Genomic DNA, 12,703 nt, shown 5'->3' with positions numbered 1-12,703 from the left:
AGCATGTCCTTAATGTCTTTCAGCCATTTTAGATTCCTCTGTTGAGAGTTCTCTGTTTAGGTTTTAGGAGTTTAAAATTATCCTTTTATACAAGGGCTTATCATTTTAAATATGAAAAAATTGGTCCTTAGGGGAGCATTTAGTTACATTTCTCCCTCTTCCTTTCTTCCTTCCATATAAAAGCTTCTTTTCAATAAATGACAAACTCATATTTCAAATTCCTATCTGTTGTCTTATTTTGTACAATGTGCTAGTGATTGGCACATGAAAATATCTCACAGACTTATTTAGTCAATGAGTTATTCTATTGTTTTCCATGAGTCCTTATGATAAATTTTACAAATAAAAAGTTTAAAGTATTGTCATTAATAAGTTTGCATTTGTCTGGGCTTATGACTCATACTTGTAATCCCAGAACTTGAAAGACTGAGCCAGGACAATCATTGCAAGGTTTAAAGCCAGCTTAAGTTATTTGTGGAGTTCCAGACCAGTCAGAACTATTCAAGGGACTTTATCTCAAACTGTTTCACTCCCAAAAGAAGTTCATATTTACTTCTTATAATGAGGGAGGAAGCGGGGAGAAGAAAGAATAAGGACTGGGATGGCAGGACATACAGAGCAATGTCTGGGGAGCGAGAAATGAAAGGATATTGGTTCTGGGAATGAGCAGAGGGGTTCAGACAAAAGGATCAGGACATAGAACTCCCAGGAACACGAAGAAAGGTGCTTTGGGAATGGCATGCTGTCCTGTGAAGTCTTAGCACAAGATGGGGAAAGGGTAATAGGTAACAACATGGCTGAGAAGGGAGGGCGCCTACTTGGACAGGTACATAGAGATTAGAGACACAATGATTTGTACTGACAATAGAGCTGATATGTGGTATTCTGAGATCATAAATAAAAGAGAAAGTGAGAGAAAGGATAGAGAGTTTCTTTTAATTTTGCTTTGTAATTTTTTTGACATTTTAACGTTTACATTTATTTATTTTGTGTAGGAGAGCAGGCAGGGTTTGCATGCACCGCAGCATTAACATGGCGGTCAGAGGACAACTTTCCGAAACTGGCTCTCACCTTCCACTCTGTGGGCCCTAGGGATCAAACTTAGGTTGTTTACTTATCTCTGAGCCAACTCCCCAGCCTTGCTTTATAATTCAAATAGGTTTAATGTGCAATAATCCCCTTTATCCAGTAAGAGTGCCTATTTCCCAACTAAATGTTTTCTAAATACTAGCTAGCCAAATTTAGACAACATGGACAGTAAAACACTGCTCCTCTTATTCAAATGAGAAAGTGAGACAAGAATAATTATTTGCTTTCTTCTAATATATCAACTACCCAAACTCAAAATTCTAAAAAAAAAAAAAAATGATAAAACCAGATCAACCCAGAGTATCAAAGAATTTGCTACTTGCAGAAACAAAACATCTGCCATCCCCCCTGCCCCGCGTGGCCTTGGCTCCTCAACAGAGGCCCTGTGTGTCCTATTCTACTCAGGGACAACAGGACTCAGAGTGTCCCAGTCCCGTGTGTGAAGAGTTGCATATCTCCTTCACTCCCAGGCGTTTCTATTTGGCTCCTCTCTTTGAAACCCAAAGGAGCTTAGCCACACCTGCTACTGAGCGGAGCTTAATCACACATGCCTCTCTCATCACATCACCTGCAGTGCCTCAAGCATCTCCGACTGGCTACTGCCTCCTGGAGGTGGTAAAAACACGTGTTTGAGTCAGTTCTCAGGATGAAAAGATTTAGCATAAGCTGGCTCACTTTATGTCAATTTGAAACAAGCCAGAGTTATCTGAAAGGAGGGAACCTCAGTTGAGAAAATGCCTCCATAAGACTGCTGTAGGAATTCCTACCACCAGGAGCCCTTAAGTTACCCCCCACACTTAGGCGTGGCCTCTTATACTATATATGCCCATGTAAAGTGCACACCTGGCCTCTTTCCCGGTCGGTTGCTGTTCCCTGTTTGAGCAGAGGATTGTGATCTGTGAGTCTGCTCATAAATAAATAACCTTTTATTATTCTCAAATCTGAGCTAGTGTGGGATTGGCTCAGTTTATTGTGGATGGTGCCATCCCCGGGCTGGTGGTCCTGGGCTCTATAAGAAAGCAGGTTGAGCAAGCCGTGGTGAGCAAACCAATGAGCAGCACCCCTCCATAGCTCCTGCATCAGTTCCTGCCTCAAGGCTCCTACCCCATTTGAGTTCATGTTCTGGATTCCATCAACAAAGAACTACAATGTGGAAGAGTAAGCCAAATAAACCCTTTTTCTACAACTTGCTTTTGGTCACGGTATTTCATCACAGCAATAGTAACCCTAACTGATACTGTGGGTTAGTTAACAAAAACTTACGTAGATTTTTACTTAAGCCAGGAGGGGTGGTGCTCTCCTTTAATCCCAGCACTTAGGAGGCAGATGCAGGGATCTCTGAGTTTGAGGCCAATTTGGTATACAGAGTGAGTTCCTGGACAGCTAGGGCTACACAGAAACCCTTTCTCAAAAAATCAAAACCAAACAATCAAAGGACATCTCAAAGAAAGAGAAAAGGAAGCATAGTTAGCAGGTCAGGTTGACTATAAATGTTGGCTATAGTAAGAAGGCCGCTAGTTAGTTCCTGGCTGCTTAGACCCAAAATAACCAAACAGATATTGTATTAATTAAACCACTGCTTAGCCCATTAGCTCTAGCTTCTTATTGGCTAAGCCTTGCATATTAATTTAACCCATTTCTATTAATCTGTGTATCGCCATGAGGCTGTAGCTTACCGGGAAAAAATCCAGCATCTATCTCTGGTGGGGCTACATGCCATCTCTCTGACTCTACCTTCCTTCTCCCAGAATTCAGCTTAATTTCCCCACCTAACCAAGTTCTGCCCTGCTATAAGTCCAAAGCTTCTTTATTCATTAATGGTAATCACAGCATACAGATGGTGTCATGTGGCCAGTGCTTGGAGAAAACGCGCCTTCCAACGGTGAATCTGAAGATGAAGAGCACTGAGTTCAGAAGAGAGAGACCAAGTCTTCTTCACTCTTAGCAATGCTACCACATTTCGGTTAAAGAGCATGTAACCAATGTCATGGCCACCTTATTGGTCACCTCTAGTGAGATGTGCTGCTTAAGAGTGAACTATGCAGGAGGAGCTTTCTCTAAATGAATGGGAAGTAAAATTAGATTCTAAATTCTACTACTGACAGTTAATAGTTATAGTACCTTGATGGAGGAGGGCTCTCTACTATCATGATGGAAAAAAAAAATGTTTTTAAAGGCATTGTTAGAGGGTTTTCCCCAGGCTTCCTCTCTTATGGAAAAGCTAGACAAAGCCACTGTGCTTAAAAGCCAGTAGTATTGGGTTTCCATTCTTGGAGAAAGAGAAGCTTCTTCTGTTGCTACATATAAAAATGTCAAAAATATACCCTAGATGGGGTGGATGGTGGGATGGGCCAACTCATTGCTCTGCATCTGGGTGGTGGCAGGGTTGGTCAGTCCACCAGCTCTCCTTCATCCTCAAGACCAGGTGAACTCTCCAGTACTGCCCTGGCTAGTTAACCCTATGTAGTGAGCAGCAAGGGGAGGGGTGATTCTCCTGCTTGTATGTCCTCAGGTGTTGCGGGAGGTCCTTCCTCTCCTCCAGCCTATAGCCGCTGAGATACCAGCCCATTGGGGCATGGTCTCTCTCCCTTTAAAAAAGCGGCCACTTCCCTCTCCTCTCTCTCTTCACTTCCTGCTCCGCCGGCGACTAGACTCCATTCCTGGCTGCGCAGAGGGCTGACGGTGGTCTGTAAGTTTTTTCCCCTTTAAATAAATACTACCCTATTAATCATAATTCCAAACTGCTGTGACATTGTTTGTGACTTACGCCTTCACTCAGGGTTGGCTTGCCCACACCTAAAGCACCAGGGGCAGCTCTACTGTGTTGCCTACTCAAGGGGCTACTCTTTCTTGTGCTGCAGGTGGGACCAGATGCCTTACTCTAGTGACCTCAGGGACAACTCTCCACAAGAAGGTCCTGCAGACCCAGGATCTCCTTGACACAGGAAAACAGGATATCAAATAGGAGCCCCATTAGGGCCTAGTATTGATGATAAAGAAAAAAAACAGAGACCTCAAATGCAATGAACACTTACAAGTAACAATGTACGGACTAAAGGACCGTGTGGCTCACTATGTCACTCTGCAGCTTCCACAGCGGGATTTTTCTTTTCTTTTCTTTTCTTCCCCGGGTCAGGGCAGTTGCAAGGGTAGAGGATGGATGGAAAGGAGAGTGGGACCCAGATGCATGATGTGAAAACCACAAAGAATTTAGAAAAAGTTAAATTTGAAAAAAAAAAAAGAATACCCTATAACCTCATGATGGTCACAATGGTTCTTAAACACTGTAGGAAGCGCTGAGTTTCACAAGACACAACTTGCTTCTGTTACCTTGTGATGTCACTTCATGGTAGCCTGTGGGGTGCCCGAAGTAGCAGAATGTTTGCTTCTCACAGAATCTTCACAAAGTCCCCTGCTCCCTTCATCACTCACTTCCACCAAGACTGTCAAGGAGGAGAGAATCAGTCTCTCCAGGTAGGAGCTCTGTGGGGGCCGAACTCCTCCCCAGCTCCCTGCAGAGCCTGTGGCCTCCTCCCTGCTTCTGTGCAATGCTGAGGGGAAAGGGTGCAGCCTTCCCGCTGACAGGGGCAGCAGTGTGGATTTCTCACTTAGAGATTTAAGCCCACTCTCACTCTTGAACGTGGCAAGCACCACTCCCCCGCACCCCCCTCCACACACAGCTCAGTAAACTAAAGGATTTTTCTTACAAATTCATGAGCTTCGGGCTCTTAATGCCAAAAGTTAAAGTGAATTGGGAACAGACACATATTAAACTAATTGCAGTATAGCTGTCTTTTCCTTTTAGCAAAATTATTTTTGTCCTTGAGATTAAAAAATGAATTAGTCTGAGTCTCTTCTGGCAAAACAATACACAATGTGAGCTAAATACTCAACACTGTGTCATTAGAGCAAGTTCCTTAGATATGAATTTGCAGTTAATCCACCTTCATTATCTCCATTAGCTAACAATGCATGTAATTACTGCTCTGCCAGGCCAAGACATCCAAACCCTAACTTTCCCACAGACTCCAAATAGTCACTAAGTCGCTTACTGCAGTTCATTATATCAATAATAGATGTCACCATGATCCTACTAAATGTGTATGTAATTACACACCACCCAGGTGCCTAAATTCTAATATCATTTTTAGTATAATCTGTTACCTTTTAGATACAACCATCATAACGGAAGTAGGGCGCCCTATAATAAAGGTAAATTTAACCAACTGGCTTGAAAGCAGCATTATAAATGATTCTCCATATATTTCATTTTAGTGTTCATTAAGGGGAGAAATTTTATTGAACAAAATATGAGATGTTTTAAAAATAATCAGTTTAAGTCCATAATTCTTTCCTCAAAAAATCATTACCACCACAAATTTACATTTATTTTGATATTTTAATGCATATGTATGTATCTATAAATAGCTACATCTGCTAAAATGTATAAGGCAATATTTGTAACATAGTATTAGGTAGCCTAAAGTTGAATTAAATGGGGATAGTTTGTCTAAGGTGGTTTATAAATAATTCATAACTGAAATATGACAAGAAATCAGCATGTAACAGTAAAGTCTGCAAGAAAAGGCATGTTGTCAAACAGCATTAGAGCATCATGGCAGCAAATGTCTACTTATGGCTTTGTAAGCCTTCATAAACTGAATTTATTCAAATGTTAAAAAAACTAAATATGATTTTTAAAAACAAAAATAAAGCTCAACAGGAAAAAAACTAAGTTTCAAATTAAAGTCAAGGAAGAAATCATCATTAACTTCAGGGCATTTTTCTGTAAACATGTGAGCAGTATGTTACAGGTTATCAACTTGAGAATTATTGAAACAACAGTAATTGTCACGGCTACACGCAATAACTCACTTAATCTACTGTGTGTCAGGTATTAACACCTCAAATACATTGTAACTAGTGCTTTATTAAAACTTCTATTTCATTTAATTTTCCCAATAACTGAGAGAGTATATTAAGGCTATGCATGTCTCAGACAATAAAAGTAAAAGTCTACAAAGGATAATCGGCTGTTGAAAGTCATAGAATCGGCAATGAGTCTATATCTTGATCAATGCTCCTAACCCTGGCAGGTGCTCATCCCTAGCTCCCAGTTCTGAGACAGACACTTCCTCAAAGCCCACAAAAACCTTACAAGCTTTATCTGTAAAATGGGAATAATAATTAATTCTTTGTACCAGAATTATTGCAAACTGGCTAGACAGTTTATGAGAAAGTGCTCATCAAAACATGGGCTCAGAATGATGCTTGGTAAGCTATTAATAAGTAGAGAAAACTGAATGTTGAAAATAAAGAAAGACTTTCTTGTCTCTTGATCAACATTTTCCACAAGAAGTAGTGTATTCTTGTAAAATGTCTTCTGGTTTACCTGGCTTAACATAAAAGTGCTATCTGAAGTCCAGGGTGAACCAGTATTCTTCAACTGTGAGAATAGTATGTAGTGACTTTTATTCTTTTTTAATGTCTACATTGTTACTGAGAAAAAAAAAAACAAAACAAACTGTACAGCCATAAGTAAAATAGGAAGAAAGAAAGCAAAAGAAATGGACCAAAAGGGTCACATATTTTCAGCAGCAGTGGTTTGAACAAGGAGAGCTCCGAGAGGCTAATGCAGGTCAACACTTGGTCTCCGGTTGGAGGAACTACTGAATGACTGGGAGGTGCGGCTGTGTTGGAAGATGTATGTCTCTGGATTTTGAGTTTCTAAGCCTTCTGCTATTCTCAGTGTGCTCCACCTCCTGCTTACTCAGTCTCTTAAGTAAGCCACCAGCTACCTCCTTTCCACCATCATGAACTCTGACCCTCTAAAAGCCCCAAATAAACTCTCCAGCAGGCAGTGTCGCTCACAGCAGAAGGAAAGCAGCTAATATATCAGAAATTCCTTTTTGTACTTTCAAGGCTTTCACACCATGAGATGAGCCGACAGACCCACGAGTGTGCAGAGTCACACACACACCATCAGGGGTCTTTTCTTGACTTGAGGAGGAACTCCCACCTCAAAGCCCTGCAGGGCACTCACCTCCAGGGCGCTCATGAGGAGGAACTCCCACCTCAAAGCCCTGCAGGGCACTCACCTCCAGGGCGCTCATGAGGAGGAACTCCCACCTCAAAGCCCTGCAGGGCACTCACCTCCAGGGCGCTCATGAGGAGGAACTCCCACCTCAAAGCCCTGCAGGGCACTCACCTCCAGGGCGCTCATGAGGAGGAACTCCCACCTCAAAGCCCTGCAGGGCGCTCACCTCCAGGGCGCTCATGCTCCCCATCCGTGTGCAGCAGCACGGCGATTGGCATGCCCACATTCTTGGATCTCCCTGCTACTACCACATTTCTTCCAAATGTTTCAATTCCTTAAAAAAAAAAAATACAGTTTGATTAGATGCATGACTAACACCAAAAAAAAGCAAGTGGAACATCTGAAAAGCCAACTGAAATTTTCTTTAAAAATGTCTAATTAAATTTGGATTTTCTACCTGGTCTGCAATATGCCCTCACTGGATTATTTATAAATATTTCCTTATACACTTCTTGGGTTTGCCATTTCCCCTCTCATTATTGTCCTCATTGTGGTTTGCCACAAAAATTCTCAAGTTGCCATTAATGTCATTTTAAACGCTGAGTTGCATATGAAGTGTACAATCTTTAAATGCATTACCCGCTAATCAGACTAAGAAGTTCATGCAGCCATGTTAAGCAGCAATGGCAGTCAGCCTGCCAGTGAGACTGGGATGACATAAAGCTGATAACACACACTTGACTCCACAGGAAGAAGCCCTCCTCTGAAAGCCAGCACTCTGCCATGTGGGGGAACCATATATCTTCACAGGTAAAATAAAAAAATTGGAACTGATGTTTATCCAAGTATGGATAGCCAAGTGTTTGATTCTAGAATCTGCTTTCTCTCGGAGTGCTTCCAAGAGGGCAGTGACCGTGGTGGGGGCAGGAAAGCCACCAGTATGCAAAGCCACAGAGCTTCAGGAATGTACCCACCAGCCTGTGAGAACACAATGTGTCTAGCACAGTAGAAGCCACTGTCAACAGACAAGGTTCTTGCTTAATTGACACATTATCTTAGTAAGAAAATAGTCTACACTTGGGAAAGATTCTCACCAAAATACAGAATTTCAAAGTCAGAAGACATGGCCACATCTGGAAGGTCCACTCACTATAAGCTACGACTGGAGTGGCTGATCAACTGGCAGATGCTCTTCACTTCCATCCATTCTGTCTTGTTCCATGACATTCATAACTGTATAATATTTTTATAGCCTTTAATTTTCTGCTTATCATTTTTGTTGCTTGTGTACACAGGTAGTTCTACCCAAGCAAGGCTCCAGAGCTCCCATGCATCTGGCACTAGTTTCCCACACTCCCAAGTGACCAACCTGCTCTTTTTATTATTTCCCAGACAGCACTAGCAGTGGCAGGTATCAGAGAATGCTGATCGAGGCACAGTCTTCCAATATTCATAATATGAAATCCATCCACGTCCTTTTCTGGGGCAATTCCGTTGCATATTGTTCTTTCATCCACATGGTCTGAAAAGTAAATACAGTTGGTCTCTTTTAAAATTAATGTTTATGTGAAAGCCCAGAGAATGAAAAACGGGGAACTATAGATAGATCAGCTCCAAGACACGTAAAATTATTGTTCTATTCTTGCCATCAAAATAGTAAACCGAATTGCTCTTGGATGGTAGCTGTGATTGGCTGCATCCAGAGCATAGGCTACTAAGAGAATATAGTGGCTGGACTGGAGAATTGTGTGTCATGAACAATGCCTAGGAAATGCAGCCACAAGTAGGCACGTCTTTGCCTCCACATGCTTGAAGATTTAAGGGGACCAAATCCACTTTTCTCCACCACAAGACATGGCCACTAATTGGTGTGTTAAAAAATTGAACACTGTAGATTAAGTAGAGTAAAAGAGGAGGTCACAGAAGCTACCCAAGTGTGCAAAAATTCTGCTAAAACCTCTGGCGAACCCCCTAACAACATAAAGAAAAAGCAAACTCCTCAAAGCCCAGGTGAAAAGGTGAGAGGGCTGGCAAGGAAACAGGGTACAGCTGCAGCACACCCAGGAAGAAAATATAGCCAGAGTGTCAATCTGGTACAGGCATTTTCCAAATCCTTAGCCAGCAGCCTTAGGAGGAAAACACTGATCCTTGAGCCTGAAGATCAGAAGACAAAGGAGTCCACTCCCATTTCTATTCACCTCTGGAGTCAAGGTCCTCGCTGAAAACCATAGGAAAAAGGAAAGAGTCATAGAAGTGACAAAGAAAGTACGTAACTGGGCTGGAGAGATGGCTCAGTGGTTAAGAGCATTGCCTGCTCTTCCAAAGGTCCTGAGTTCAATTCCCAGCAACCACATGGTGGCCCACAACCATCTGTAGGGAGGTCTGGTTGCCCCTTCTGGCCTTCAGGCATACACACAGACAGAATATTGTATACATAATAAATAAATAGAAACAAAGAAAGAAAGAAAGAAAGAAAGAAAGAAAGAAAGAAAGAAAGAAAGAAAGAAAGAAAGAACGTAACTGATCCTGAGTATCCATCTGCTGCTTATTCTGGCTATCTAAAGAGGTTGTAAGGTAAGGGCAGAACTGTCAAGGTCAGTTCAGCCAAGAACACACAGCAGAAAGTCAGTACACAAAGGCCAGGTGCATTTCAGCATGCAAGCTACACCCATCAAACAATAAAATTATTCTAAGCTACTATTTATAATACCTAACAAACAGCAACATTCTTAGGAATAAATTTTTCTAAAAATTTGAGAACAACTCCTGTAATAAGAATTACAAAATATTGCTGACAGTGGACCAAGTCATATTCTCTCATGGACTGGAAAACACAATAATGTTTCAATTTTCCCAAACTGACTTAAAAATTCACTGCAGTCTTAATCTTAACACTATATTAGATTCTGAAATATATTGAGAGATATGTTTATATTTTGAATACCTGGCACTACTATATTATCCAATATCAACTTAAGGTGAAATATTTCTTTCAAGTCTTGAAAAATAAAAAAATTCCACACATAGCTTCATGCTAACAAGATAACGTTCACACTCTTAGCATGTAAGGATTTGAAAATTCACTCGTATATTCACTCAACTGATAGTTGAATGTGTTCCATGTGTTACACCAGACTTTTTGGCCACCACCCAGCTCCCAAGTCTTGACATGAAGACTTCTTATTAGTTATGAAGGCTCAGCCATGTTTTGTGCTTGTCCCACTAGCTCTTCTAATTTATAGCATTTCTCTTCATCTACGTTCCGCCTCAGGGCCTTTTACCTTTCTTTCCGTCTGTATCTCTTACTTTCACTGACTTCTCGTGTCTATCTGGCTGCTGGCTGTCTGGCTTCTGTCTGAGCATGTCCCTCTCTTTCCTCCTAGTCCTCTTCTCTCTTTTGTCTAGATTTCTCCTCCTACTTGTTCTCTCTGCCTGCCAGCCCCGCCTATCCCTCTCCTGCCTAGGTATTGGCCATTCAGCTCTTTATTAGACCAGTCAGGTGCTTTAGGCAGGCAAGGTGAAACCAATGCAGCACATCTTTACATAACTAAACAAACGCAGCACAAACAAGAGTAACACACCTTTACACAGTTAAAGCAAAATTCTGCAGCATAAACAACTGTAATACATCTTTGCTCGCTTAAAATAATATTCCACAGCAATGTGTCCAATGGGGAATTAGGATGTGTAAGTGAGCCAAAGACAAAATTCATGTTCTTTGAAACTTACATTCTAATGGCGCAAATATTTGCCCAAACAGTTTAAATGTAGTCTCAATAAACATTCTTTGTATTCTACATAAAAAAAACTCAAGACAGATAATACTTATAAAATGCCTCCTTGTCCAATATCATCCATAAATTATTTTATCTTTGAGAGGTGGGGGGACAGAAAAGGAATGGGAAGTGACTCTCACCTCAGGGAGCCACTGCAACTCCAAATTTGAGTCTGGTAAAGGTTGGAAACGGAGCCGGTGGGATCCTCTAGGCTGGTGGTTCCCAACCTTCCTAACACTGCGACCCTTTAATACATTTCCTCATGCTGTGGTGATACCCAACCATAAAATTATTGCCATTGCTACTTCACAACTGTAATTTTGCTACTGTTATGGATCACAATGTAAACATCTGTTTTCTGGTGGTCTTTCCTGACCCACATGTTGAGCTACTGTTATGGATCACAATGTAAACATCTGTTTTCTGGTGGTCTTTCTTGACCCACATGTTGAGAACAGCTGCTCCAGGTGAATTTTTTTCTCCATGTACCTGCAGCCTCCCTCTCCTACAGTCACAGAGACTGTCCAGGATGTCTGGGAGCTACTTTACAGATATCCCATGAGAGTTAGAATCTATACATCCTATGAAGATTTTAGGCTTGGCTTTATCTGAGTCTATGATTCTCTGGTGTGAGCTGAAGATTATATACACTTCTAATGTAGCCCTTATTCTTCTGAATGCTGGGAGAAAGAAGGCAGAGTCAGAGAGGTGCCATGCAGCCACCAAAGGAGAAAGATGCCCAGAAACCTTACCAGTAAACCACAAATTTCATGGTAAAATATAAAATAATAGAAATGGGTTAATTTAAGATGTAAGAGTTAGTAAATAAGAAACCTAAGCTATTGGGCAAGTAGTATTGTAATTAATGTAGTTTCTGTGTAATTATTTCGGGCCTGAGCAGCAGAGAAATGAACAAGCAGCCTCTATGTACAACCTTGCTTGCCAAGGTCTCAGGAACATAATTTAGATTCAGATTGTTCCTTAACTATCCATCTCCCCTGGCTTATCGGGCCAGAGTTTTTGGAAATTAAATTCAATAATACACAGCTTATAAATACATGTATTTTATTTTTTAAATTTAAATGATTTTTCGAATTTCTTATGTACTGTTTTTATACCAGCCCCCTCCTTCTGCTCCCTCTGCCTCTCTCACACCTCCAGTCCAGCTCCTATATCATTCATCATCTCTTTTACTTTAATTGTTACAGATGAGGAAATAATATATTGTTATAAGTGCATAAATATTTAAATGTGCCCCACTGAGTTCATTTAGTGTTGTTCATATATATATTTTAAAAGACTTTTTAAAAAAAGAAATATACACTATGCAAATGGGATTTTGAGATGAATACACTAAAAAAAACAGATGATAAAGGAAAAGGCAAAGATGGGAAGAAAAGCAGAAAATTACTGTTGTTTTCGAAATTCCTGAATTTTAAGTAGTTTTGTTGTTATTATTATTTTTATGTGTGTGATTTTGTTTTAAGAAGTCATCTCAAAAAAAGGTATGTCTATGAACTTGGACAATAAAACAAACCCTCTTTGGATGGTTTATACCTTGGCATGAACAGAAAGACACATTAGTGTCTTTTCAAAATAATTTTATTTTAAAATTGTTTTAAAATGAATCTTAAATTGAATTAACCATAATTCACAGCTTTATGACATGATAATTTATTGTTGATGATATTCATCTTTAATGTATTGTGTGGGTGCCTGTGTTCATGCATGCTGTTTGTGTGTGTGTGCTGTATATGTGTGCATGTGTTCATGTCTGTGGAAGCCTGAGACTGACATCAGC

General features: G+C 40.7%; 1 protein-coding gene across 5 annotated transcripts in view; it reads right to left on the bottom strand.

The window, feature by feature from the left end:
- Window positions 1-12,703, bottom strand: part of Mthfd2l (methylenetetrahydrofolate dehydrogenase (NADP+ dependent) 2 like) — a 93,052-nt gene that overhangs the window by 62,105 nt on the left and 18,244 nt on the right. For all 5 annotated transcript variants that reach the window (XM_005359480.2, XM_026785320.1, XM_026785322.1 and 2 more), the window contains 2 exons: window positions 8,496-8,648; window positions 7,353-7,460 (listed from right to left, as the gene is read on the bottom strand). In XM_005359480.2, coding sequence (XP_005359537.1) covers window positions 7,353-7,460; window positions 8,496-8,648 — 261 coding nt within the window. The remainder of the gene's footprint in view (window positions 1-7,352; window positions 7,461-8,495; window positions 8,649-12,703) is intronic.

This window comes from Microtus ochrogaster, linkage group LG1, assembly GCF_000317375.1.
Source record: "Microtus ochrogaster isolate Prairie Vole_2 linkage group LG1, MicOch1.0, whole genome shotgun sequence".
Taxonomy (NCBI): domain Eukaryota; kingdom Metazoa; phylum Chordata; class Mammalia; order Rodentia; family Cricetidae; genus Microtus; species Microtus ochrogaster.
The sequence above is the reverse complement of the archived record's forward strand: the minus strand, read 5'-3'. Positions and strand labels throughout refer to the sequence as shown.